This window comes from Daucus carota, chromosome 3, assembly GCF_001625215.2.
Source record: "Daucus carota subsp. sativus chromosome 3, DH1 v3.0, whole genome shotgun sequence".
Lineage (NCBI taxonomy): Eukaryota > Viridiplantae > Streptophyta > Magnoliopsida > Apiales > Apiaceae > Daucus > Daucus carota.
Genome location: NC_030383.2, coordinates 795,514 through 822,995, shown reverse-complemented (window position 1 = coordinate 822,995; position 27,482 = coordinate 795,514). Strand labels below are relative to the sequence as shown.

Genomic DNA, 27,482 nt, shown 5'->3' with positions numbered 1-27,482 from the left:
AGGTGAGTACCAAGCGCCTTGCTAGCTTAATCACTGCACAAGTTGCAAGTTGCACCTCTACGAGTCTGTCCGAACTGAAGCTATATAGAATCGGTTGGTGTCACCCAAAAAATGCCAAGTAAAGATTAGCAACCGATGCCGCTGGTTGATACCAAACTTTTGGTATAAGGAAAAATATATACATTTTAATCAAGTGATAAACTTCTTGACTGGTAAATCACCAACAGCTTCAAAGATGCAGATATAGCATAATGAAATCACTTACATGAACGCTAGTAAAACAAATACATACCAACACATAACAAACTAACTGTCAGGTAGGAAGAGATATGCTCCCCATACCAAAGAGTAAAGAAGCATACAAGATTTAATCTGCGCACTCGTTTTCAGCAGACCCCAAACAATTTAGTTATTTTACTTGTCTACTTCATTTAAAGCAACAATTAATTGAAGATCATTGTTACATGGCACACTTGCTGCAGTATAGTCAACCACTAAGTCTATTAATTGTAAGTATTACATTTAATCCTAATTTTCCTCTACCTTGTTCCTCCTCAAATAATAGACATTACAACAATCTAGCCATTGGTCGGAAGTGAAAATAACCTTTGTAAAACCTATATAAATGGAAGGTAAAATAAATTCAAAATTCCCTGTTCTTATGTGCACTCTAAAATGTGAACGTGTGCACAAAAGATTTCGGCCATGTGCTTTTTGCAAGCATCAATAATCATTCAACGACATCTTAATCCTTCTTAGCTTCACCATTTCAACCCCATCATTTCTTGGCCATGTGAATCAAACTTACGTGAGGACTTTCTGCAGGTCCTAGTATTCTCTGCTCAGCTTAGTCCCCTCTACTTTTATCTACCCTTGCGTGGGGTTGCTTCATCTAGAGGAAGTGGCACACCAAAAACCCAGTCAAGAACATTGAGGTACTTTGATCGAAAGACATCCCTCTCCATCGCATAGCAATGCATTATGATTGCTGTTGAAATGCTAAAAACCACCACATCAGCTCTTTTTAGTTTCTTCGACTGTGCTGGTAAATATCCAATGTCAGCCATGCATGTGAAGAAGCTTTCGATGGCTCGTGCAAGACAGTAAAGCGATATCTCTATCCGCCTACTCTTCTTTTCAATTGCCAAGGCCATACCAGTTGGAAACTGTTCCAAAACACTAAGTAATTTTTAGAACAAAAACATGCTCTTTTGATTCAGCCAGAAAATGCTTAATTTGTTCAACAAAAAGGTCAACCATAATTATCTTAAGTTTACATATTGTCACTGAGGAACAAGTCCCAAAGTTTGACATCATGATCTCAAAGTCGTGCCATCAATTCCGACTAGAAAATATTATCCTTGATTGTCGAATTTAAATTGTACAATTTGGGACCTTCTGAGTGAATGGAATAATAAATTTTTTCCTTGCTAACATGTTAAACTTGCTTACCGTGGCTATCGCCACCATGGGAATGTTGCATCTTTCAAGGAGCCTGAAGCAGAAGCATGTCCATAACCTAATGCATGACAGTGATATTAGCAACTCATTACCAACAAAAAGAAGTAAAGATCTTCAGAGTCAAAGCGAGAAATCAATCTACAGCATTGTTCAATGTATTAAGTAGTAATTGCCCATTTTTCCGTCTGCTACACCATACAGTATTATTATTGTATTGTTCGCGATGAAGATCAAAATTACAAGTAAATAAAAAAAACACTAGTACAGGATGTACTACTTTGATTAAAAGTTGAGAAGTTTATCTAATATATGAAATTACTAACTCATTCATGCTTGACCCTAACCCCTAGGTACAGGTAAAAGCTGATAAAATATACCAGGTGGCAGGGTCAGTAGGGTCATCATTACTTATGAATGTGATGTAGATGGATCTCCTACGTGTAATAAAGTTGTGATCATTATCTACAAGGTCCTATAATTTTGCAATCAGCATATTTACTATTTAGATTTTTTTTCTGAGAGGCTGTCCAAGTGAATGGAAGAATGCACACAACCACTCCGGGCAGTAAAGTAGAGATTCTAGCCTACTGGAAAGCTTGATTGCTTCAGGGACCTACTCAAGTCTAGAATATGATGGCGATTCAACATTTTGCGAACAGATTCAACCGTTCAGGAGAAAAAAACTTGTGGATATACGACAATCGACTTTGAGCTGAAAGACAATATAATATTGTTCCAACGACACACTAGGTGAATTTCAAGCTTCGGAAAATGGTGGGTGTATTATTAGGTACATAGTCTTATGGAGTGATTAGGGGAATTGACTACATAATTTAAACTTCTAAAGGTATTGTAGCTCCAATCCTATATAAGGTTTTTCTCTTCTACGTTAAAGTATCTCGGCATCTTTTTTCAAATGTAAGCCATGTTGATCTAGGAGCCAGGAAAAATGTCAGCTGTGGATATTAGGCACTTCCAAACAAATGAGCCAGGAACTCAATTATAATTCATTGGAGACAAAAAAAAATGTCTTAAGGTTACAACTTTTTAGAAAGCTGAAGGTCATGAGGTGTAACAGTTTATCGTGGTTTTGGCTAATTTTCAAAAATAAGCACTTCTAAAAAACAATGAAGACTAGAACATATACATCTTTGCAACAAGCACTAATATTTTGAAGTTTGGTTAATATAACATTGGTTAATATAACACGCCCTATATGATCCAGGTGTTGCTTATCATCGGGGTAAAATTCTATTATATGATTGCTTAATAGTGAATAGAGATATTTAAGTAAGATGTTTTAGAAAGGTTGAAATAAAATGGGAAAAGGGATGGATTAAAGGGCAATAAAACCTGGTATAAACTGACAAGATAACTCACAAATCACAACACTTTACTTTTCAATTCACAGCTGAACTCAAAAAATATATGAAAGAATGTAATCTTCATATAATGTTCCTACAATATTAAGGCAACCAAAAACAGATCCCAAGTATAATATATAGTTGTAAAAGTAGTCACAATGATCTTGAAATGGGATTTTGACTATTGGAAAGTTCTTCAGGTTTCAATTATGTTTTATAATCTCATTTCTTCTAGAATCTATCCCAAGAAAGCCCGTCGATATGACGAAAGAGGGATAGCATGCAATATAGGAACAATGCTATCCTTTAAAGAGGTGCAAGCAGAAACTTTTCCGACGATAAAATTATGTCCTCTTCAATAAATACTTACCAGGCAGAGGAACAATAAACAGACAGAAACAAGCTTGATCTTGCAGTACCAAAAAGACCTTTCCCCAAGATTGTGTAAGGTCTGCATAAGTTGAAATAGCAATGTAATAAATGACCAGCTCTTATGATTATCAAGTTAGAAAGACACTAATTAATATATATTGGCAAAAGATGCAGAGTGATGGTTAGCCTGAAAAATAGTACTCCCTCCATCTCATGAAAATCATCTTGTTTTGACTTCACCAAGTCAAATTGAACAAAATTTGACCAGCACACATTATATAACTAAGAAAATTTTAAAAATTGTATCATTAATACAATTTTTTATTTATAGTCACATTTTGGTCAATTTGACTATTCAAAATCAAATATGACTATTATTTTAAGATGGAGTAAATAATATTAGTAAGGGTAGCTTAGACTATTACTACAGAATAACAGATAGGCTATTGGCCTGTTTGGCAATTAGCGGATTGAATTAGCTATTTTGACTAGCCGGTTGAAGTAGCTATTTTCAGTAGCGGTTTGAATTAGTTGTTTTGGACAAAAGTGTTTCGTAAATAGTTGTTTGGTTAGCTTTTTATACTTTAATTAGACATGTGTCAATCCTTTAATTGAAACAGCTCCTCCTCCAAGTAGCTTTTTCAATATTAGCATTTTGAGTCCAGACCGCTATTTCAATCCGCCAACTACCGAACACCAATTAGATGCTTCACATGGTCAAACGTCTAATATGGCCCAAGCCTTCAATTTTTTCCCAACCTCTAACTTCCAAACAGGGCCTATATATACCAGTTCCTTCTGTAATTCTGCATCTTCTCAAACATTTTCAGAAAAATGAAAATGCTTTTCTACCACTTCTCTCTCTCTGAACTCTCTGTGCTATGACAACTTTCTCTCTAAACTTCATCTCTATTGTTTGTTTTACTCTGAATTCTCTCATTTCTTATCTACTATTAGCCTATATCTAGCCGTAATTCTCTATTTCTATCCTTGATCTGCTGTGTTCTTACTTCTTAGCTCAAACATGTGCATAAAGACAAAGTCATTCATAAAAACTTAAAATACAAAGTCCCGTTCCTAACAGTACACCATATATATTTCAAACATATATGTTCTTAGCAGATAAACAATATAGCCTAGTAGTTAACCATATTTTTTGTATCCCACACGTGCATGGGCAAATGCAAAACATAAAAATTAAAAAAAATCCTATATTTATAGAATAAGTATCATCTCAATTGATATATCTCTATATGTTATAACTAAACAAAAATATACAAGTATAAACATCTAAAAAACAGATACGAATTGTATAAAGTAGATCTGGGCCAGAGAATATTGCGACCAGAGCATCATGCTCTTTAAGGCTTCCTTGAAGAGTCCAAAACCCGCAAGACATAAAGAACAACTTGCAAGATATACACAATACGTAGAACACTGTTTTGAAAGACTCGTGAGTCAAAGCACACTTTTCATTGAGGTCTATTAATTACCATCAAACAGAGTAACATCTCTCAACATATATGTACAATAACACTGATCAATAAATGTTTACCTTTCCGCAAGGCCTTGACGATGTACTATAAGTGCAGGAATCAGATAGACCGGAAGATAAACTGGCAACGCCCTTTTGTAGGCTTCTATAATAAATGAAACAAAATGCCCACCGCATGACTGATTTCCATGTATGATCTGCATGTTCTACTGTTTAGGTATGGTTTTTGAAGATCATTCATAATAATAAAAAAGGCAATTAAATAATGTTGAGAGAGAATAAACAAGCTCAGAGTTGCATTTATATAATTGAGAGAGAAGAAAAAAGCTAAGAGTCACATATGGCATTGTAGTTGAGCAGCAGGGATGCGCACAACCTCATAACGAAAAGTTAAGATTGGTTCTATTCCAATTAGACTTGCTATCACCCCCTACAAAGCTTAATGCTCCCAGTGTCATAATTGATTTGTGCTACTATTTTAGTAAAAGCAACGCCACTTCTGAAGTTCAAATTGTTCTATATCCTCCTAAGCATCTCAAGTACCCAACTATGTAAATGCACTATCAAATCTAGTAGGGCCACTAACTTTGGGCACAAACATGGTTTCAGCATGTAAAGTTCTATACTGTCACGAAACATAGGAAAGAATTATAAATTATCAACATATATGCTTACCTCTCTTTCAGTGATGTGAAGATCTGTGCTACCATTACTAGTCTAAAATATTTTTTGTAAATATATTGGAAATTGCAATGAAGTAATGAAACAGCGAGATGCTAGGCAAATGAATCATTTAAAGGTGATATATATATTTTGCAAAGTCGTGCACAAAAACCCTTAAAAGCATATTTCTGAACCTACCGAGCAAGGAACCTTCATTTGTGGATCTAGCTTAATGTCGACTCCCATGGTCTTGTAATGCTTCTCTACCATTTCCAACTCTGTACAAGGCATGCCACAAGCAAGTTCTTTAACTCCTCGCAAAATAACTGCAGCCTTTCCTCCATGTTTATTAAGAAAGGATTTGTATGATGGAGGTAAACTGTCCTGCTTTAATATGTATGCAGACCTGAAAATACAAAATAGTTGGCCATTAATAGAAGTGCTATACAGTACATTGCCCTCAACCATATTCTGATGTCAGCCTCTGGTAGCCAGAACAACACCCATGATAAAGGCATTTAAAAATAGATTACAGTTCATACTTATTATTAAAAATCAAACATATAATGATTGAAATTCAAACATATTAAAAATTAAAACACGTGATTGAGAATCAAACAACATTACAATTTGGGAAGTACAAGTCCGTCTAGTCCAGATATCTCAAAGTAATCAAAATTTTAAAAAATAGGTCAGACAAACTTTTCCGCAACCGAGCTCTGATATGGCATTGGCAAGGGCTAGGAGGTAGGGCACTACCCCTCTCCAAATCAACCTGCCGTTTCCATTAAGGTAAAGATCCTATCTCACACTGATGCTAAAGATAGATGGTCATAACTAAACAGATGTTCAGAATATACAATGATATAATAGTAAAAGAGAATCTGTACATCATGACTAGTGACCAGAGGACTATAACAAATATACAAGTAACCTATTTACACCAGTAGACAGTTGACAAATAATGAAAATATTTTATAATGAAAAAATATGAGCCATATATGTACAATCATATATATATATATATTCATATTATTGATGACCAAATACTAATATGTCTGTTCTTTTAACAATATCAAATGCTTAGACCTCTTCATATGTTGGATTTTAGTCAAGTAATTTGACCTCGTCTTATCGCGATTAAAAGTATCAAGCTATAACAGTAGACATCGGCACAGGCAGCAGACATAAAGAAATGAATCAGAATGAATGCTATTAAAATGTAAGGGGAAAGGAGTAAGTGAGATAAATATTTGTTGATAAATTGAGAGTGTCAATCTGACAAGTACTAATAATGAATATAAAAAATAAACAGAAATTTTAGAAGTGAACAACGTCTCCAAAAAAGAGATGACCTCAAAAGAAAATCGAAGTTTTAGAATACGCATATGTATCATTAAATTTATTATAGCTTAGCCACAAGTTAATCAAAAAAGTTCCCACTTGGTCAGTATTCCTATACTCATGTAATTAGTATTGCATGCATTTAAATTCATAGCAACATATAGCTGCAACAACTTCATAAATAAAATAGTATATAGTTTAGATGCGAAGTGAACTCACAAAATCTGGGAAGAGGCTAAACACATGAGCAAAATGTCTCCATGAGCCCAAGTAAGAGGTTTGCAAACTCTCCCGAATCTCTTGCTCTTAATTCCACATCGTGATGCTAGGACAGCAGCACGCATCAAAATGTAAATTGCCAAGCTTGTATGTTCTGTTTCTAATCCAGTTAAAAGCATTGAAGGCCCAGCTATCGCCCCTGCTAGCAAAGCTCTCCACCTTGCTGTCCTAAACGAAAAATAAATATTACCAAATAAAGTATTAATTTAGGGAGCCATATATTCTACTCAAAAGGAAAAACTACTTGCACAACATGATGTAAATAAGTTCATAGGACTTATATATATCAAAAGTAACTGACTAACTGTTTATTTAGTATAAGTTTTAATTGGTACTCATTTAAATTTAAAGTCGTACTTTGGCTGAATTTCAATATTCAGAGTTTGTCTCAATAAAGTAGACGAGAATCTTGTTTTCTACAATAGATGTAAGTTACCAGTTCTCCTCATAAGGTGTTAGGAAGTGAGCTTCAGGATTATAATCACTTGAAAACCCATTTTTGGGTCAAAGAGTGGATCATGGACACCCATCTCTGGGGCAATGATTTCCCTTAGTGTCCATAATAAATTATGGGAATATTAACAATGGCAGAGAATCGAGCTTGAGACATCTGCCAACACTGAACTCTGCTGTGATACCATGTTAACTTACCAGTTCTCCTAAAACTTTAGAGTGTTAGAAAGAGGGCTCTACTGAGATGATGAGATCATATTATATTCCAATATTAGACATTGTTATTGTACTCGACAAATTTCAGAACAGCTGCATCATTATTCCACGCCTCAGGGCTTATGGATTGAGAAGTATAAAGCTTAAGCTCTATTATATATATATATATATATATATATATATATATATATATATATATATATATATATTCTTATCCAACTATTTCACACAATACTAATCTGTCACTCTTTTGTCCTCGATCAATTTACAGCCAAGCCTGCCAAAGAAAACAGCAACTTAAACTCAACTTTGTTCAAGCCCGGATACAGTAAACAATCTTATTTCCTAACTCCTTAGATTTTGAACAAGCCTAACAAATTCGATACTAGCTAGAGAAAAGACTATCAGTAGTAAAGAATATAAGAATTGGAACCATCTGGTTTCAGGATGAAATGAGATGACATTATGTCCATATCATAATTGAGATCAAATTTACACTTTAATAGCTTAGAGCATCTCCAATAGCCTCTTTATAGTGGCTCTAAAATTGAAATTTGAAGAGCATTGTAATTTTGCTTGCTCCAATAGACTCCTAGTCACTCTTAAATTCCCTAAATTTCTCTTCTCTCTCCTCAATTGTAAGAGCTACTAGTCACTCTTAACTAATATTTTATAATAAATTTGTAAGCACTCATTCTCTCTCCATCCACTTTCTTTTGTACTTTTATGCACATGACTTGCTTTTAATAATATAAAAACAAATAAAGAGTGAATATAAGAGGTGTTGTTAGAGTTGAACCAACATTAAATCACTAAGAGTCAATATTATATATTATATTTAAGAGCGATTTAAGAGACTATTGGAGATGCTCTTTATATTAGATAGTAGATACTATCACATCAGAGAAATAAGTTTAGTGTTTGTATATGGAGCATCTAAACTATCAGAAAAGAATATAACACATCTAATCCTATCTCCAACTTCAGGAAGGTCGTGATAGACCCCAGCAAGAGCCTTACAATCCGTACTTGAAACCTACTGTACTTGTGCTGGTAATATCATAAAACTTAAAGAAGGTAGAAGTCCGCAGTTATGACCTAAACGGAGACCATAAACTTAATACAAACTAATTTTACAATAGCTGCAATATTAATAAATATCACAATGCTAAAAGTCTGACCCTGCACAATATATCTGAAGGCATCATAGCAACATTGACTCAAACTCAAACCCTCAGCACTAGCACCAAATAAAATAGAACAATTATTTTATTTATGAGAGAAGAAGTTGCCTGTGGTGGCCTCCAATTGCAGCAATCAGCTCATCTACTGAAACAAAAGTACCGGCATAAGTTCCGAGAAAGAGACCGTATCTCAGAGTTTCTTTTACAGCTAAAATCACATCCTCGCCACCTGTGGCCATTCCAACCTTCCTATAATACCACAAAAATGTCACTTAATTAATTTAATAAAATTTTGAAACACTACATAGATACAGCAAAAAAAATTTAATTAATCTACCTTGAAGTCATACAGTATATGCACTATAACTAAATTCAGATGAGAGAACTAATTACTTGACAACACCAAGAAATTCTAAGACGAAAATACACGGTAGCTTCCTTTGTTTATCGAAGTTATACTATGCACAATAACTGGATTGAGCTCCAAAACTAATCAATTTGACGAAATATTTATATTAGCCAAATCTATTCATCTCACTAAAATATATATACACACAACAAGTGAATTGATATTGGAGAAGTGATTACTTGACGAGACTGAGAGATTGTCTGCGACGAAAGCGAGCTAGGATGGAGAAGAGAGCCAATCCGCCTTTAATACCAGCTCCAATAGTGAATCCTTTAATAGCAGCATGTATGATTCTCAATCGCTTATCGTAATACTTTACTGGAACTGAATCGAAGCTGAGTAACGACGCGGCAGATGAAGATGTCCGGAGAACTGGATTATTCGATCCTCCGCAATGCGAGCAGTTCCGATCGATGGATTCTGAGTCGTCGCCGGCAGGTGGTGAGCAATCGCAACGGAAGTCAGCGGACGGCGGAGACATCGAGGAGTTTAGCGCATTGAACGATGAGCTAACGATGTGTGTGAGCGAAAGAGGGAGGGAGGAGAGAGGGGAAGAAAGAGAAACAGAAAGAGAGAGAGAGAGAGAGGGGGAGAGAGGGAGGTGGGAAGTTCGGGGAAGCAACAGCGATATATGTGTGCGTGTAAAAGTGACGGGAGAGAATGAGAAATGGATTTAAGTGGGGACTGCCGGACTGGGGACTGGGGACTGGGGAGTGCTGGTTTTAATCCGAGCTATTGATTTTTTGGTGCGTTTTTTAACAGAGGGAAGTTATCCTTTCTACAAATCGACCCGGTCCGATTAAATAGATCGAAAACTGAAATTTCAATTTCTTCTCCATCAAATCTGATTGAAAATTTGGACTGAATTGAATATAACTTGATTTTGTCTTGTCTGGTATGATTTAAAAAAGATTAAAAATTGAAAAATATATTATAAATAAAATTCATAGATTATACTCAAAATTCATAAATTATACTCCCTCCACTTAATTCTTAATATTGGGGAACGGGACGTGACACGCACTTTAATACTCTTGTAACTTATAATTTTATTATTATTTTTTAATTTTTTTTCTGAATAAAAATTTAGTGTTTTAATTTTTATTCAGGAAAAGAAAATTTTAGAAAAAAGTCGTGCGCATTAAAGTGCATGACGAACAGTTAAAAAAATTTATTAATAAATAGGACAGAGAAAGTATAAAAATAATAGTATTAATTAATCATACCACTTCACCTAATTAAATTTAATAATTTTTATGAGTTATAAATAGTGTCATTATATACACTATTTGTCACTAATTTTTCATCGTTGAATATTAAAAATTGTAAATACCTTTCTTTTAAAATTTAATTGATTTATCAAAAACTCTTCTAATATATGAATTGACAGATTAGCTCCCCTGTAATATCTACAGTACTAGGGGTGCGGTGCGGGCAGTTTATGCAGCCTGGCGGTTTGATGAACACCCTGTAACAGTACTAACAATTTAAACGAAAACTCTTTTATTATCCCTCTTTGGTTGTACTGAGTAATGAGTATTGACAATCAACTTTAGATTACAAATGAAGACAGGGAGGAGAGGAAAGAGTGAAATTTGTCAAATCATACTTCACTCGATTGTTTTCACATTTATTCGCTTCCGCCTCACGGTGCCATATGCTCCTGAAAAGGAAGAAAAATAGGAAGGAAAATCAGAAATTCCCACAAAATTGTTCTGTATGAGATGAGCCCCACACATCTTTACTTTCACTAATCCACAGACACCATCATAATGCATCAAAGCATTTTCTGGGGTGCTTAGAAAAGAAATCTTCACTTTATCTCCACTTTTCATATCGTTAAAATACATGCATCGGACTGCAGACAGTACTTCGCCCACCCCTGCATCCATGGGTAATTTTAAGCCACAAGTGTGTCGCCGAATCTTTGTTTTATTAGTAAAAACAGCCTTCAAGAGTAAAGCACAGTCATCAGTGTGTTTGCGTTTATAAACGATCCACAGCCCAAGACCAAACAAGTTTTCTCCCGAATTTGGTGGGACTGTAAAAGATATTGTATTCCCACTGCTTTTGTAGCTAAACCAATCGGCAACCTCCCTATTTGGTAGATCAGCTTCAAGTGAATATAATTTTTGTTGCCCTACCTGTAACATAGTAAAAAAATATGGGCAGATAGATTATACAAGTGTTAGCTTGCGCCTGTGACATTACCCCCCCCCTGAAAAATAGAATGAAGATAGTGAAAGAAAGTAATTATAAAATGTTGCTATTTTGGGAATATATAGAAATGATGGGACGTCCCAAAAAGAAAACTGTATATAAATGAATGGGGAGGGAGTAAATATTGCGAGAGATTAACACCGACATACCTGAAGAAAACTCTGCTTTAAACTAATTGATTTCAGATTGCTGCAATAGCTAAAACTCAGACGCTTCAATTCCTTCAGCATTGACAAATCTGGTAGATCTTTTAGGCTTGTGCATTCGTATAAATCAAGTCTTTCAAGATGAGGAGGGAGTGGAGGAATTGATTGAAGACTGATGCCGCTCTGTATGTACAAACTCTTCATCTGTTGCAAGCTCGACAAATCTGGTAGATCTTTTAGGCTTGTGCATTGGTACAATTCAAGTGTTTCAAGATGAGGAGGGAGTGGAGGAATTAACTGAAGACCGATGCCTTGCTCAATGCACAAATGCTTCAACTGTTTCAAGCTCGATAATTCTGGTAGCATCTCCCCCGTTGCTTTGACTATTGATAAATTTGTTAGATTCACAGGGAATCCTAAAAAGGAGCACTCACGACTTGTACAATCATGCAGCGTAAGATATTGTAGGTTGCAAAGCTTGGAAGAGAGACTTCGAGACACTTGCAGCCATACATTACAACTCAGTATTAGGCTTTCCAACTTCATATCTTTTACCGTATCTGGGAAAATCATTTTTGCCATGTTCTGGTGATGAAGCCATAAATTTTTAAGTGATGTAAGATTCCATATGCTTCTGGGAAGACTTCTAACGTTATTGCAGAATCGCAAATCCAACCACTCTAACCTACTCAGCAATCCAATAGAATCTGGCAATTCTTCAATTGCAGTACCAGTTGCAAAAAGCCTTTCTAAGCACTGCATTTTTCCCAACTGCTCAGGCAACTGCTCGAGCTTTGGACTACAACTCAGATATAGTGTTCGAAGAACCTTCAGCTTCCATAAGCTATTTGGCAGACTTGTTAGGTTCTCGCACGATCCCAAGTGCAAAGTGACCAAATTAACCAGGCATGCGAATGTGTCTGGTAGGTGTTCAATTGCACTGGAACTTGCATCAAAGAATTTCAAGCTTTCCATATTTCCAATTTGCTCAGGTAACTTTCGAAGGTTCTTGCATTTGTCCAACCTCAAATCAACCAAATCCTTTAGGTGACCAATTGAATCTGGTACTTGCTCAATTGCTGTAGAACTTGCATCAAGCATTTTCAAGCACTTGATATCACCTAATTGCTCAGGCAATCGTGTCAGGTTGCTGCAACCACCCAACTTCAAACTGCCCAGATTAGTCAAGTGTTTGATAGTCTCAGGAAGCCATTTCAGATTCACACACAATCCCAAATCCAAATCATGCAATTTAGTTAATTGTCCAATTGTCTCGGGCAATGCCTTCAAATGGCCACATTCACCAATATCCAGATGACTCAAATTAGTCAACTGTCCAATTGATGGGTGGAGTTTCAGCAGGTTATTACACCCACGAAGTGATAACTTATCAACTGATGTAAAATTGCTGAAGTCAGGCATGACTTTTAGGTTTCTTGAGTAATTGAGATTTATTGTCTTCAAGTTCACGGAGGGCTGGAATGAACAACATAGAAACAGAGTTACCATGATTTATACAACAACACTTTATCAGTATCTTTTCTAACTGCACAACAGTTTTCAAAAGTACTTCCAAACAAACTCTTAGATTAAAAAAGTATTTAGCTACTTATTAATATAATATATTCTATAAATCTAAGGAAAGAATAATTGTCTACCATAATACAAGTCATGTTTGTTTTTATATCTTTGTAGTTTAACATGCATCCAAAATGTGCTTATACTTTTTTATTTGCTAAATAAAATGTGCTCATATTTAGTGTTTCTGTTTCTTTTTTTGAAATAAACTTGCTGTTTCTGTTATACATATTTGCCAAAACCATGCTATATATTTTCACAGATATTAAGAAATTACTTAAGATATTATGTATGTAAATATATGTCATGGACTTGGGCTAACAAATGAAATAATGTCTACATCTAGTACTTGAATCGGTGTTCATGTTAAAGTCATACCATAACACCCTTCCATAACGACTTTATTTTACTGCACGGCATGTCAAGAGAGACTAGTTTTTCTGGATGAAAACTAGAAGGAAAACGCTTCCAAGGACAATAACTCCAGTCAATGCACCTTAACTCATGAAATGAATTTTTGAGATTTCCCTCAACATGATATGCACCAATTATTTTAAGTAACCTCAAGTTGGGCATTCTTTCCAGGATTTTGGCACTGAAATGTCTTTTTGGCGACTTGATGCGGTCTATGATGAGTCCTTCAATTTTTTCTACTCCCTGATTTGATCATTAAAAGAAAAGTTATGGGAAAATTTGAGATAAAGCGAAATTAATATTATTTAGATTTAATCATTAGAAAAAAGTACAAGATGTTTGAGAAAATTTCGAGATAAGACAAATTTAGTATTATCTAAATAGACACCAACATATCAAAGCAGCATTGCAGCAGGCAGGACTCACAGCAGGGAGGCTGTGAGTTTTCTGACAAAAAATTAGGGTATCAAAGTTTTCTGCTTATACCTATAGAGGTAAATTAAGCACTTCAACAACTTATCATTTGTAAATGAACTGATTAAACAGTTTCCGACTTTAAGCTGAAAAATGTATGTTTGTGTAATAAATCCTGAAGTTATTTCAGTGGCTTTTTTGTAAGATGAGCCGGTAAAAATTGCTACCAACGAGTACAACTCATACATAGATTTTAGTTACCTCTAGATTTTGCAAAGCCAAACGTGCTCCTCGACTCAAGTACAAGCGTTTGCCATTCCCATGCTTAAATTCTTCCCGAATTGCTTCTTTTCCCATGTCTTGGATCAGATTATGCATCTGAAACATGTTATTCTCATCAACTTTTAGTAGACATCTCTCCACTAAGACTGGTATTCCAACATCTGGAAAGAAACCGCAAGATTCAAATATATGAACCACCTCATTTTTGTCCTTTCCGATGAAAAAGAATGCAATATCAAGAAATATTGCCTTCTGTGTTTCATCATCTAATTCATCATAGCTCAGTTGAAGGATTTTCTGGATATCTTTCTCTGCAATTTTTTGAACCTTCGCAAGTTTAGCTTTCCAAAATGAAATATGGGTCCTACCGAGCAAAGATGAACCCAACACTTTGAGAGCTAATGGAAGGCCTCCAGCATAAGTTACAAAACTTGCGGCGAGCTCTTTAAAACTTTCAGGTGGATTCGGTTGTCGAAAGGCATGATAGCTGAAGAGCTCCAATGAATCAGTTTGTCCTAATTCCCTCATCATGTATATGTCTACCTTTGATATATCTTTTTTCAATTGATTACCAGGTTTGCATCTCTTGTTGTAAAAATGATTCTACTTCCGGCAGATAACAAGTTACAAAGCCGTACTAGGAAATCTGAATAGCTTGATTGCTCCAAATCATCCACAACAATAAGAGTTTTCTTTGTCGAGAGGAATTGCTTCAATCTTCTTATTCCACTTTCAACATTATTTACCTTATAATCCATTCTTTCGAAAAGCTTAACCCAGAGTTGCTGAAATAAAGGAAGTGGATAGCTACCTTCTTGTGAATGTTGTTTTACATCATCAACAAAGCAACTGACATCAAAATTGTTAAAATACATATTATAGAAAGCTTTGGCAGTCGTAGATTTTCCAATTCCTCCCATTCCACAAATCCCAATCACACGAACATCATTCGACTTCATGCTTAGTTTTTGATAAATCTCTTCAATAGAAGAATCAATGCCAACCAGATATTTCTCAAGAAGTAAATTTTTGGTAGATGTAAGTTTTGTCACATTCTCCACAATTTCTTGAATGGTGTAAGATTCATTCCTGTTAATTTTAGTCATACAAAAATTTAATTATATTAGTTATATATGTGTGTTGTACAGTACTCAACATATGCACAAGTTATATGACCCAGTATTCACATCTCAAAGAAACTAAAGAGAAGTGAATTCTATACCTGCCAAAATTTAATTAACAATAACAAGAAAAAAAGAGGGGAAAAAAGGTGGGTTAAGAACTTGTATTAAATTATTCAAAATGGAGAGAACTTGAGGTTTTTTAAACCTGCACCAACTGTTCTAATAATTTTTGGAGGAGAAATAATTGGTGATTTCATTCAATGTCGAAGCTCGTGTAGAACTACAATAAGCATAACAATAAATTAATAAAAATATAATTAAAGGGAACGTACTCATTTGCTTCTGTTTTGAGATGGTATCCTGATAGCTCTGCGATTTCAGCAAGAGCAGATCTCCACTTGTCTATGAGATCAACACTGTAATGCTTCTTATGATGATCAAGAGCGTCTCCAAAACTCCGTTTCTGATAACGTGGATCTGATGGATCAACATAGTAGAATACGGGAATTACCAAACATCCGCCGGTTCTCTTGCAAGTGAGGATTTCTACTAGCTCATCAAGGCACCATCTTGAATAAGCATAGTTCTCGGACAGAACAACCACAAATATCTTTGAACCACGGATCGCATTAAGGAGTCCTGATGAGATTTCTTCGCCCTTCTCGAGTTCAAAGTCATCCATGAAAGTGGAAATTCCAGCATGAACCAAAGCAGAGTAAAGATGGGAAGTGAAGTTTCTACGAGTGTCCTTTCCGTAAAAGCTCAAGAACACATCCCAACTACTAGGTGGAGATGAAGAAGAATAAGGAACAGGTAACTGATTACTTGAAGTAGCCATGGAAAACAGTGCTTATAAGCTGAAATTGAACGAATGATTAATGTGTAGAGTTTTGCTAGGCAACCTTATGTTTCATTGTAGCAACTGTTATAAATGCTACCATGGACAATTCATAAGAAACTTCATTGAGGTCCGGCCCACTGGTGGAAAATTGCCTTCAGAAATTTCGATGAATCTGCCCAAATCAATTCGACAACTCTCCTCCACGTAAATAATATCTGTGAGGAAGAGATATATTTATCATGTTGAATATATACAAGTGAAAGAGCTCTCTGCCAATGGCCCAGTGACTTCAATTGAAATGAGCCTTCGAGTGTAACACGTAGAGCTAGTTTAAAACCAATCAATTAACTCAACCAATAAGCTTGGTATTACATGAGTTCCACACATCTTCACTTTCACTTCTTGACTACATGGTAAACTTTAAAATGAAACCCTGATTAGGCATTTCTGTCTCCAGTTTTAAACCTGTGATTCCGTATGCCTTGTATCCTTGACCGTGTTTCATGCACCACCATATCAAACGGTAAATAAATGCCATGATCTCATTGATATCCTCTGTTTTATTAGTAATAACAGCTCTTGAGGAAAAATCATGAGAACCGACATATTTGCATTTATAAACAATCCAGGTGTGATGCCAAAGAAGCTTGTCTCCAAATTTGGTGGGCCTTTAATGTATTCCCGCTGCTTTTGTAGCTGAACCATTCCGCAACCTCCCTGTTGTCTAGTAGATCAGCTTCAGATATAGATAATTTATGTTGTATTACCTGTAACATTAAAAAAAACGTGAACAGATTTTATACAAGTGTAAGTTTCTATCTACAGTGAGATATATTGAGAGGGAGAAATCATTATATTAACACCAACATACGTTAAGAAAATTCTGCTTGAAACTTAATGATTTCAGATACCTGCAATTTCTAAAAGTTAAAACCCCAATTATCTTTAGGCTTGTGCATTCATTGGCGTCGAATTCTTCAAGACGGAGTGCGCGCACCGAGCGGGGGTGCGCAGCGGAGCGGAGCGGTGTGGCACGGGTGCGCCAGGCGGCGTAGCGACGATATCGCTGACCGATACGCCGGGGTGCGGGAAGGGCGACATCCGTAATTTCACAGCATACACGACATCCCTAATTGAAGCTCCGGTCTACTCTCCTTTACGGCAGCGACGACTCTTTCTTCTTCTCGGAAGCCTCGATCTAATTCCTGCTTTCGTTTCTTTTTGCAGTCGAGTAGTTGTTTCCTTCTACTGCTATGCACGCGTGTATATATGTCTGTGACTGTATGTATATGACTGTTGTTGCATTCTTTCATTTTATTTATTTTATATTTACTAACTTTTTATAATTTGGCTAATTGTTATTATGTTAGTGATATATATTATTTTATTTTAGTTAAATTTGTTGATGATATTTGTTATATATATAATAAAAATATTTTTGTGCTACATAAATTTATCCTATTTTGATTTTATAAAAATATATGATATAATAATTATATATAATATTTAATTAATCACGATTAATGATCCGATTAATTCCCGATTTTCCGATTAATTTCTGGACGGTGCCTTTACCGATTAAGTCCGATTTTCACTTTTTACAACACTGGTGTAGCATTTTAATGGGATTAAAAGATTTATTCAATTAAAAAAACACAACGCTATTCTTGTTTCATTTATTTAATTTTTAAACACAAATATATATATATATAAATCTTTTTGGAGAACAAGTCTTCATTTTATTAAATAAGCTTATCCAACGTATTTCTAATTTGTATGTTTCAAAATTTTAACAAACAAATTATAGGTTGTAGCTAAATAAATAAAACATACAAATTCAATCAATTAACAAAGTAATATGAGCCAGTACTGTTATAAAGTAAAGTATTGCGTTGGGTTAACAGAAAACAGGAGAAAACTAGGATGTATCAACTGAGAGTGGAGGGTGTCTTCGGTATTAAATGAGCCCCACACATTTTCACTTTCACTTCTCCGCGACCCCAAAGAACAGGTGGCATATCAAAATTGGGATTATATGGGAAGCTTTGAAATGAAACCTTGATTCTATCTCCACTTCTCATTCTCTTGAAACTTACACATTGTATCCTCGACTGAACTTCGCCCACAGCTGTTTGACATGGTAAAGAAAAGCAATCATTTTGTTGGATATCTTGGGTTTCATTACTAATAACAACTTTCAAGTATAAACCACGGCGATCAGCATATTTGCATTTATAAACGACCCACAGCCCGACACCAAAGAAGTGGTCTCCCGTATTTGGTGGAATTGTGAAACATATTTTATCCCCTCTGCTTTTGTGGCTAAACCATTCCCCAATCTCCCTGTCTGCTGTATCAGCTCCAAATGAATGTAATTTATGTTGTCCTACCTGTAACATTAAAAAATATGGAAAGATTTGTACAAGTGTGAGTTGTTATCTTTGATGAGATAAATTTGGAGAGAGAGAGAGAGCAGCACCAACATACCTGAAGAAGACTCTGCTTCAAACTTATTGGATTCGGATTGCTGTACATGCTGACCCTCAAGCTTCTTAATTCCTTATAAACTGACAGATCTGGGAGATCTTGTAGGCTTGTGCATCCAACAACATGAAGATATTCAAGATGAGGAGGAAGTGATGGGAGTGATTGAAGGCTGATGGCTCTCCATATATACAACCACTTCAACTGTATCAAGCTCGATAAATCTGGTAGCATTTCCAGTGTTGCATATCCATATATTTTTAACCATGTTAGATTCAAAGGAAGCTCTGGAAAACAGCACTCGCTATTTTTCCGATTAACCAATGTAAGATCTTGTAGGCTGGAAAGCGCAGAAAGACTATACGGTTCACTTGGAGAGAAACTCTGGCTCTCAAAATGAAGAGATAACTTTTCCAAAGAAGAAAAACTTAGAATCATAGGCAGCCATAAACATAAACTTTCATCACATGTCAGACTTAGGTCTTTCAACACCTTCTTATCTTTTATCATATCAGGCAAATTAATTGTATCCATGCCCTCTTGATGCTGATACAATTTTGCAAGTGATGTTATATTTTTAACCTTCCGGCAGCATCGCAAATCCAATTTCTGCAATTGCATCTTTCCAAACTGCTCAGGCAATTGTTCGAGCTCTGCACACTTGTACAAATCCAATCTGTCCAAATTGACCAGGCCTGCAAACGTGTCTGGTAGGTGTTCAATTGCACTACCACTTGCATATAAATATTTTAAGCTTTCCAGATTACCAATTTGCTCAGGTAGCTTTCTAAGCTTCTCGCAAAATAACAACTTCAACTCAACCAATTTCTTCAGTTGAGCAGTTGAATCTGGCAGTTGTTCAATTGATGTACAACTTGCATCAAACCATTTTAAGCTTTCCAAATTCCCAATCTGCTCAGGTAACTTTCTAAGCTTCTCACAACTGGACAAATTCAACTTAACCAATTTTTTCAGTTGAGAAGTTGAATCTGGCAGTTGTTCAATTGATGTATAACTTGCATCAAGCATCTTTAAGCATTTCATATCACCTAATTGCTCAGGCAGTCGCGTCAGATTGCTGCAATAAGACAAATTCAAACTTCCTATAGTAGTCAATTGTATGATAGCCTCAGGTAGTCGTCTCAGATTCACACACCCATCCAAATCCAAATGACCCAATTTAGTTAATTGCCCGATTGGCTCGGTTACTTCTTTCAAATGGCTGCATCCTCCCAAATCCAGATGAAATAAGTTAGTCAGTTGACCAATTGTTTGGGGGACTTTCAGCAGGCTCTTACATCCATGAAGCAATAATTTATCAAGTAACGTGAAATTACTCAAGTCAGGCATGATTTTCAGGTTTTTTGAGTAGCTGAGATTTATAGTCTTCAGCTTCACTGAAGGCTGATTTGAACAACAAAAGACAAAGTCAGCACAATTACACTGATTTTGCAACACAACATGCTATTAAAATTCTATAAATCTACAAAGTCATTGAAGGCTGAAATAGATAACATACAAAGGCAGAACAGTTGCAAATCAAAATATTATTCATATTTATACAACAATGACTTAGTAGGCAAATATAATAATGTATATATATTGGACTTGAGTGAGAGTATACATGTTAAATTTTTACCGTGATGCCTTTCCACAATGTCTTTAACTCGCTATATGGCATATCAAGAGAGACGAGTTTTGGGGGATGGAAACTAGAAGGCAAACGCGTCCAAGGACAATGACGCCAGCGAATGCATCTTAACTCGTTAAATGAATTTCTGAATTTTCCCTCAATATCATTTGCACCAATTATTTCAAGTAACCTCAGGTTGGGCATTCTTTCTAGTATTTTGGCACTGAAATGTCTTTTTGTGGACATGGTCTGGTCTATGATGAGTCCTTCAACTTTTTGTAGTCCCTGATTTGATTTTAAGAGAAAACAATTAGATGAAGTGAACAGCATATATTGTAATTGCATACTGTCATATCTAAGCAGCAATGAGCGTCATGAAGGTCTTAAAGCATATTGTTCAGTAAAGAAAATGCAAACTTTATACCTAGAATCTTATCGGGCATGTTCCACTTCTCTGCTTCTAATAAAAAGGATTTGAGATTTCGAGCCAAAGAGCAACATATTTTATCGATTCATTATTTTATGTAAGATGATACAGTGAACATCGAGACCAATTACAACTCCAACATAGAATTTTGATTACCTCTGGATTTTGCAAAGCCGCCCATGCATTTTCTTGACGCAAGTACAAGCGTCTGCCCCCGTGCTTTGATTCTCCACGAATAACTTCTTTTCCCATGTCACGGATGATGTTATGCATCTGAAACATATTATTCTTAGTTACTGTTAGTAGACATTTTTCTACAAGAACTGGTATCCCAACATCTGGAAAGAAATCACATGATTTGAATATGTGAACAGCCTCATCTTTGTCCTTTCCAACAAAGAAGAATGCAATATCAAGAAAAATTGCCTTCTCTGTCTCACCTAATTCATCAAAGCTCAGTTGAATGATTTTTTGTATATCATTCTCCCCAATTTTTCGAACCTTTACAAGTTTCTCTTTCCAGAATGACATGTCATCCCTGTTGAGCAAAGATGAACCCAGCACCTTGAGAGCTAATGGAAGACCTCCAGCATAACTTATAAAGCTTTCTGTCAGCTCTTTAAAACTTTCAGGTGCTGATGGCGTTCGGAAGGCATGATAGCTGAAGAGCTTCAGTGAATCAACTTGTTCCAATACTCTCATGTATATATCTACTTCTGGTATATCTTTTTTCAGTTGATTTAATATGTTTGCATCTCTTGTTGTAAAAATAATTCTGCTTCCGGGAAAAAACAACTTGCAAACCCTTACTAGATCTGAATAGCTAGATTGGTCTAAATCATCCACAACAAGTAGAGCTTTCTTACCGGAAAGAAATTGCTCCAATAATCTTATTCCACTTTCAACATCACGTACCTTGTAATCCATCTTCCCAAAAATCTTAACTGAGAGTTGCTGAAGTATAGGAAGTAGGTAACTACCTCCTTGTGAATGTTGTTTTACATCATCAACAAAGCAGCTGATATCAAATTTTTTAAAATATTTATTGTAAAAAGCTTTGACTGTTGTGGTTTTCCCGATTCCTCCCATCCCACATACCCCAACAACACGAACATCATTGGACTCCAGACTTAGTTTTTCGCATATCTCTTCAACACAAGAATCAACGCCAACCAGATATTCCTCAAAATACAATTTCTTTGTAGATATAAAAGGTGTCACGTGATACACAATTTCCTGAACAGTGTATGCTTCGTTCCTGTTAATAGTAATCGCACATAGTTATAATACTATCAATTATATCTGGGACACTGTGTGTGTATGTGTTTTGTAATCCGTTTCACATGCATAAGTTATATGATCCAGCACTCACAACAAAAACTTTACTAATCGACAGAAAAAACCAAGGATAAAAAAGCACTTGTTGGGTTTGCAACATCCAATTCTCTAAAGATATAGCACCCACTTCTCTCAAGATTTCATGAGGGGAGATCAGTTGGAAGCAAGTCCAATAGCTACCTACATCAACTCTAACTCACATTTAGGTAATGTATAAAAAAAATACTCCAACGCTATAACCTCTCGTCATACCTATTTAATATTTATGAATAAAAAATTCACACCCTCCTCCTTTCTTTAGCTTTTCCCTCCTTTTCACCCTTCTTCCCCTCAAATTTATTATTAAAAACTATAATAGAGAACAAAAAATAGGGATTGCTATTGTAGTTGCCAATAAAAGTAGATTCCCTAAATCACTAGTATTCAAGCTAGGACTTATTAATCATCAATATATATATATAAAGGAGGATGCGGGCGTCTACAGAATAACTCGATTCGATCTTCTGATTTTTCTTAAATTTCGGAGAGAAAATATAATTATAATTCAAAAAATAAGGTTCAAGAATTCTAAAAGTAATACAATTCTTTTCTTATCGAATTCTAAAGATGATATAATTCTTTTCTTATTTTAAAGGAGGATGCAGGGCGTCTCTAGAATTGTTCGATTCAGTCTTCTAATTTTTCTTAAATTTCGGATAAAAAAATATAATTATAATTCAAAAAATCAGGTTCAAGAATTCTAAAAGTAATACAACTTTTTTCTTATCGAATTCTAAAGATGATACAATTTTTTTTCTTATTTACAAATCTTAAAAGCAATAGGATTACTAGCTATTATTGATAAAATACAATTTATATTTAAAATTTGTAATGTAAGTTAATACAATTTTTATTTTTGATTAGCTCATCGTCATCATCTTGAACGGTCAGATACTGATTATCACCAACTTAATTTGTATTGCTTGCAAAAAAAAAAATAAGCAAAGATGGCCCTGTGTTTTATTTATTCAAGATAACAATTATTGAACAAATATAATTTAAAAATACAATTCTTATTTTTGAAAGTTATAAAAATAATTTTTATCCAATCATAATCTATAATTTTATCATAATAGGATATATAAAATAAGAATCATATATTGATTTTATAATAATGTAAATGATTGTTGATTAGTATTGTGTTTGACGTGCACGGGAGGCGGCCCAAACTAATTTTTATCTAAATAATAATAATTTTTCTATTAGTATTATGTTTGGCGGGAAAGTGGCTAATATAATTTTTATCTATGTTATAATTTTTTTTTTTGTTAAAATGGCGGTTCAAAATAATTACAAAATAAAATAGGATATATAAAATAGGAATCATATATTGATCTTATAATAATGTAAATGATTCTTGATTAGTATTGTGTTTGACGGGCACGGGAGGCGGCCCAAACTAATTTTTATCTAAACAATAATAAATTTTTTATTAGTATTATGTTTGATGGGAAAATGGCTAAAATAATTTTTTGTCCATGTTATAATATATTTTTTTTGTTAAAACGGTACCACAGTTCAAATTAATTTTTATCTGGTTATAATCTTTAATTTATCATAATTAGAATAATTTTATTAGTATTGTGTTTGACAGTAAAGCGACTCAAACTAATATCTAAATTATAATGTTTTGTTATTAGTATTGTGTTTGACAAGAGAGCGGCTCAAACTAATTTTTATCTAGATTATAATATTTAATTTTATCTTAAAGATAATAATTATGGATTAATATTAGACCCGGCAATTCGTGTCGTGTACTTTTCGTGTCGTGTACTTGGTACACGTACACGAACACGACACGAAATGAATTCGTGTACCTGAAATCCAAACACGAACACGACATGAAAAAAAACGAAATAACACGACACGACACGAAGTACACGAATTTTTTGTGTGCTTTGGAAATACACGACACGAATTGAACACGAAAAGTACACGAAATGTACACGAATGAAATATACACGAAAAGTACACGACACAAAATGTACACGAAATGGAAAAAATAGAATATTAAATTACATTTTAATATTTTAAAAATTGATATTTAATTAAGTTTTATATATTATTTGATATTATATCTATGTTATTTATAAAAACTACTATTACAATTAAACTATGCATGATAAATCATGTTATTATTAATTATTTATTATTATAATTAATTAATTATGTCGTGTACCTCGTGTCGTGTCGTGTACCCGATAGGTAAACCCAAAACCGACATGAAATTAAGTCGTGTACTCTCGTGTTCGTGTATTTTTCGTGTCGTGTACTTAAAATGTAAACACAAACACGAATTTTTCGTGTCGTTTTCGTGTCGTGTACGAAATTGCCGGGTCTAATTAATATTGTCTTTGACGGGAGGGAAGTTCGAACTAATTTTATTATTAGTATTATGTTTGACATGATGGCCACTTATACAAATTTTTATACTAATTATAATATTTTTTTATTAGTGATATGTTTAACGGGAAGGTGACTCAAAAATTTTTTTATGCTATTCATATCAAAATTTATAACGCCGCGCGGCTTTTTTCACTAGTTTATATTAGTAATAGGTAATGAGATAGGTAAATTATTGGACTTGCTCTATTATAGTTGAGTATTGAACCCTGTGAGCATTAAGCATAACAATAATAAATTAGTAAAACAACAAATAAAGGGTACATACTCATCTGCATCCATTTTGAGATGGTATCCAGAGAGACCTGCGATTTCAGCCAGAGCAGATCTCCACTTGCCTATAATATCAGCAGAGTAACGCTCCTTGTGAACATCCATAGCATCCCCATAACTCCCTTTCAGGTGCCTCAGATATGATGGATCAGCATAGTAGAATACAGGAATCACTAAACGTCCGCTGGTTCTCTTGCAAGTAAGGATCTCTACAAGCTCATCAAGGCACCATCTTGAACGAGCATAGTTCTCTGAGAGAACAACCACAAATATCTTTGAGCCACGGATCGCATTAAGGAGTCCTGATGAGATTTCTTCGCCCTTCTCGAGTTCAGGGTCATCCATGAAAGTTGAAATTCCTTCGCGAACCAAAGCAGAGTAAAGATGGGAAGTAAACTTTCCACGAGTGTCCTTACCGTAAAAGCTCAAGAAAACATCCCAATGAGTTGAAGATGAGGAAGAGGAAGAACAATGAGGTGCAGCTGACTGTTTACTTGTGGTAGCCATGGGGAGGAAAATAGTGTTTCTTAACTGAAAATTAACTGTGGACAGTATATGCAATGCTTTACTCTAGTGACTAGCAAGTGGCTTTTATGATAAATCTAGCAGTCTACTTTTAAGAAATTGCTTGGAAACTTACAAAGTTTTAGTTTTATGATAAAGTTTACTTTTTATTAGTAGTTGTCTTATTGTCTAGTACAGATGCTAGCATGCTAACTTGAGAAATTGCTCTGAAACTTCATCCATGTATGGCCTACTTGAGAACAATAATGGTTTCGTCACTCGTCAGCAAGACCTGGTTTACCTTGTTTGAGTGACGACAGCTTCACCTGGTTAATTCATATTAATTTTTCCTAATCAACCCCACCGGGTGTCTCAAATGTATTGGTCAGTGGTGCTTAAAACCTGACATCTTGATTTTTTGGCCGTTCTGGGAGTAAGTGTGGGCTACCATCAAGTATATGTTGTAGTTAGGGGAGAGCATGGGCCGGTTCGGCTCGGTTTCCGGGCGAAACCGGAACCGCAACCATATATCTTCGGTTTTTAAAATCGAAAACCGCAACCACCGGTTCGGATTCGGTTTCGGTTTAAAAAACCTCGGTTCGGTTGTAATCGGCTCGGTTTCGGTTATAAAACCGACAAATAAAAAAATAAAAAATAATATACAAACGAGACGAACTAATGCGTGTAATCTAGACATAAGAATTAATACAGCTTGAACATGGCCAAAAAAAAATATTGCAGTGAATTTCATGTTGATAGTAGAACTCTTTCGAAGCGGTGAATAGACATTCCTTTTTTTTGCTAACCGTTTTACCACTTCTTTAACCTTCCAGAGGAAGGAGTTGCTTAAAATCAATTAAAACTTCAGAAAGCAGCAGGTGTCTATAATAATTACTTAATAACAAATGGTGGCAACAGATTAGCTCAGTATATCAAGTATTTGAAAGGGAAAAAAGGGCAACAAAAATGGTGTATTGAAACTAGCAGAAAGCCTTGAACATCCTGCTTGGTTTCAACTTTAAGTTCATCTGTAAATCAAACAGGTCACATTAGCATCAGCCGGAACATGTTTTTCTTAAATTCTAACATTAATATAACAATCAAGACAATGAAAATAGTTATTTCTTTTTTTGGAATTATTTTGAAATTCATATAAATATCTATTATATTTATTTATTAAAATAATCGGTTCGGTTCGATTTTAATCAATAATCGGAACCGAATCCATAACATCGGTTCGGTTTTTTATTTTTCGGTTTCGGTTTCGGATCGGTTTTTTCCGGCTCGGTTTTCACCGGTTTTTACCGGTTTCGGTTCGACTACGGTTTTTTTTCGATTTTTTGCTCAACCCTAGTTGTAGTCATGTAATGGATGGATTGGAAAAAAGATTTGGAATGTTATCGAGGCATTATTACAGATTTGAAAAATTCACCTGGAAAAAAAAAGTTACAAGCAGGACGAAAGACTCGGCGCGGGAGACATTAACATGATACAGTATGCTACTTTATTTGTTGATGTTGGCAAGAGCTTTTCTAAAAGCAGTTTCGGCGAAGGGGGAGGATGGAGAAATTTTGCAAGTCCTCTTCCATTTGCCACTGACAATGTTAGTGTACATGCATGATGCATAGGTGGTGGACTTTCGAATTTTACATGAAGCTGCTGTTTTTCTGGACATTTACTCACTCAGTAACATTAATTTTTGGTACAAGACCTCTCCATCCACGATATTTTTTTTAATTATTTTTGCTAAATAAAAATTTGGTGTTTAGATTTTTATTAAAAAAAAATTAAATAGCATTATAAAATTACATCTGATTGAATTCTCAAAAAACATGTAAATAGTGATAGTTAACAAACTCATGGCATTTTTACGGGTGCTGCTATATTTCTTGGGGTTCTGCTGTTCTTCTGCACACAAGGATTATTTTTTAAATGATAAAAAATATAATAAAGAACAGAAAATATTGACGAATATTTCATATATTAACTGGTCAAAATCTCATTTTATATTAATGTTGTAAGAAATATTCAAGAAGTCATACAATATTCTCCTATATAATATTTATTTTATTATGATATATACTCCGAACAGAAATAAATAATAAGATGGTAAAAAATGTGA

General features: G+C 34.8%; 2 protein-coding genes and 1 pseudogene across 3 annotated transcripts; all 3 read right to left on the bottom strand.

Annotated features, from left to right (window-relative positions):
* Positions 1-477: 477 nt before the first annotated feature.
* LOC108210550 (uncharacterized) lies at positions 478-9,959 on the bottom strand. 2 transcript variants are annotated; one of them, XM_017381880.2, is made up of 8 exons: positions 9,420-9,959; positions 8,940-9,080; positions 6,919-7,146; positions 5,554-5,761; positions 4,753-4,889; positions 3,196-3,276; positions 1,453-1,519; positions 478-1,166 (listed from the first exon to the last, which is right to left on the bottom strand). In XM_017381880.2, exons 1-8 carry the CDS (start codon positions 9,719-9,721, stop codon positions 864-866), a joined length of 1,467 nt encoding a protein of 488 aa, XP_017237369.1. In that variant the 5' UTR covers positions 9,722-9,959; the 3' UTR covers positions 478-863. The 2 variants fall into 2 exon arrangements, with proteins under 2 accessions (XP_017237369.1, XP_063944984.1); XM_064088914.1 differs by having other exon boundaries at positions 6,919-7,141; positions 9,420-9,955.
* Positions 9,960-10,726: 767 nt separating this feature from the next.
* Positions 10,727-17,565, bottom strand: LOC108215120 (disease resistance protein RPV1-like; annotated as a pseudogene).
* Positions 17,566-18,082: 517 nt separating this feature from the next.
* LOC108214646 (disease resistance protein RPV1-like) lies at positions 18,083-25,491 on the bottom strand. Its single transcript, XM_017386770.2, has 5 exons — positions 24,852-25,491; positions 20,960-22,061; positions 20,383-20,661; positions 18,747-20,147; positions 18,083-18,649 (listed from the first exon to the last, which is right to left on the bottom strand). Exons 1-5 carry the CDS (start codon positions 25,361-25,363, stop codon positions 18,188-18,190), a joined length of 3,756 nt encoding a protein of 1,251 aa, XP_017242259.1. The 5' UTR covers positions 25,364-25,491; the 3' UTR covers positions 18,083-18,187.
* Between the last annotated feature and the right edge of the window lie 1,991 nt (positions 25,492-27,482).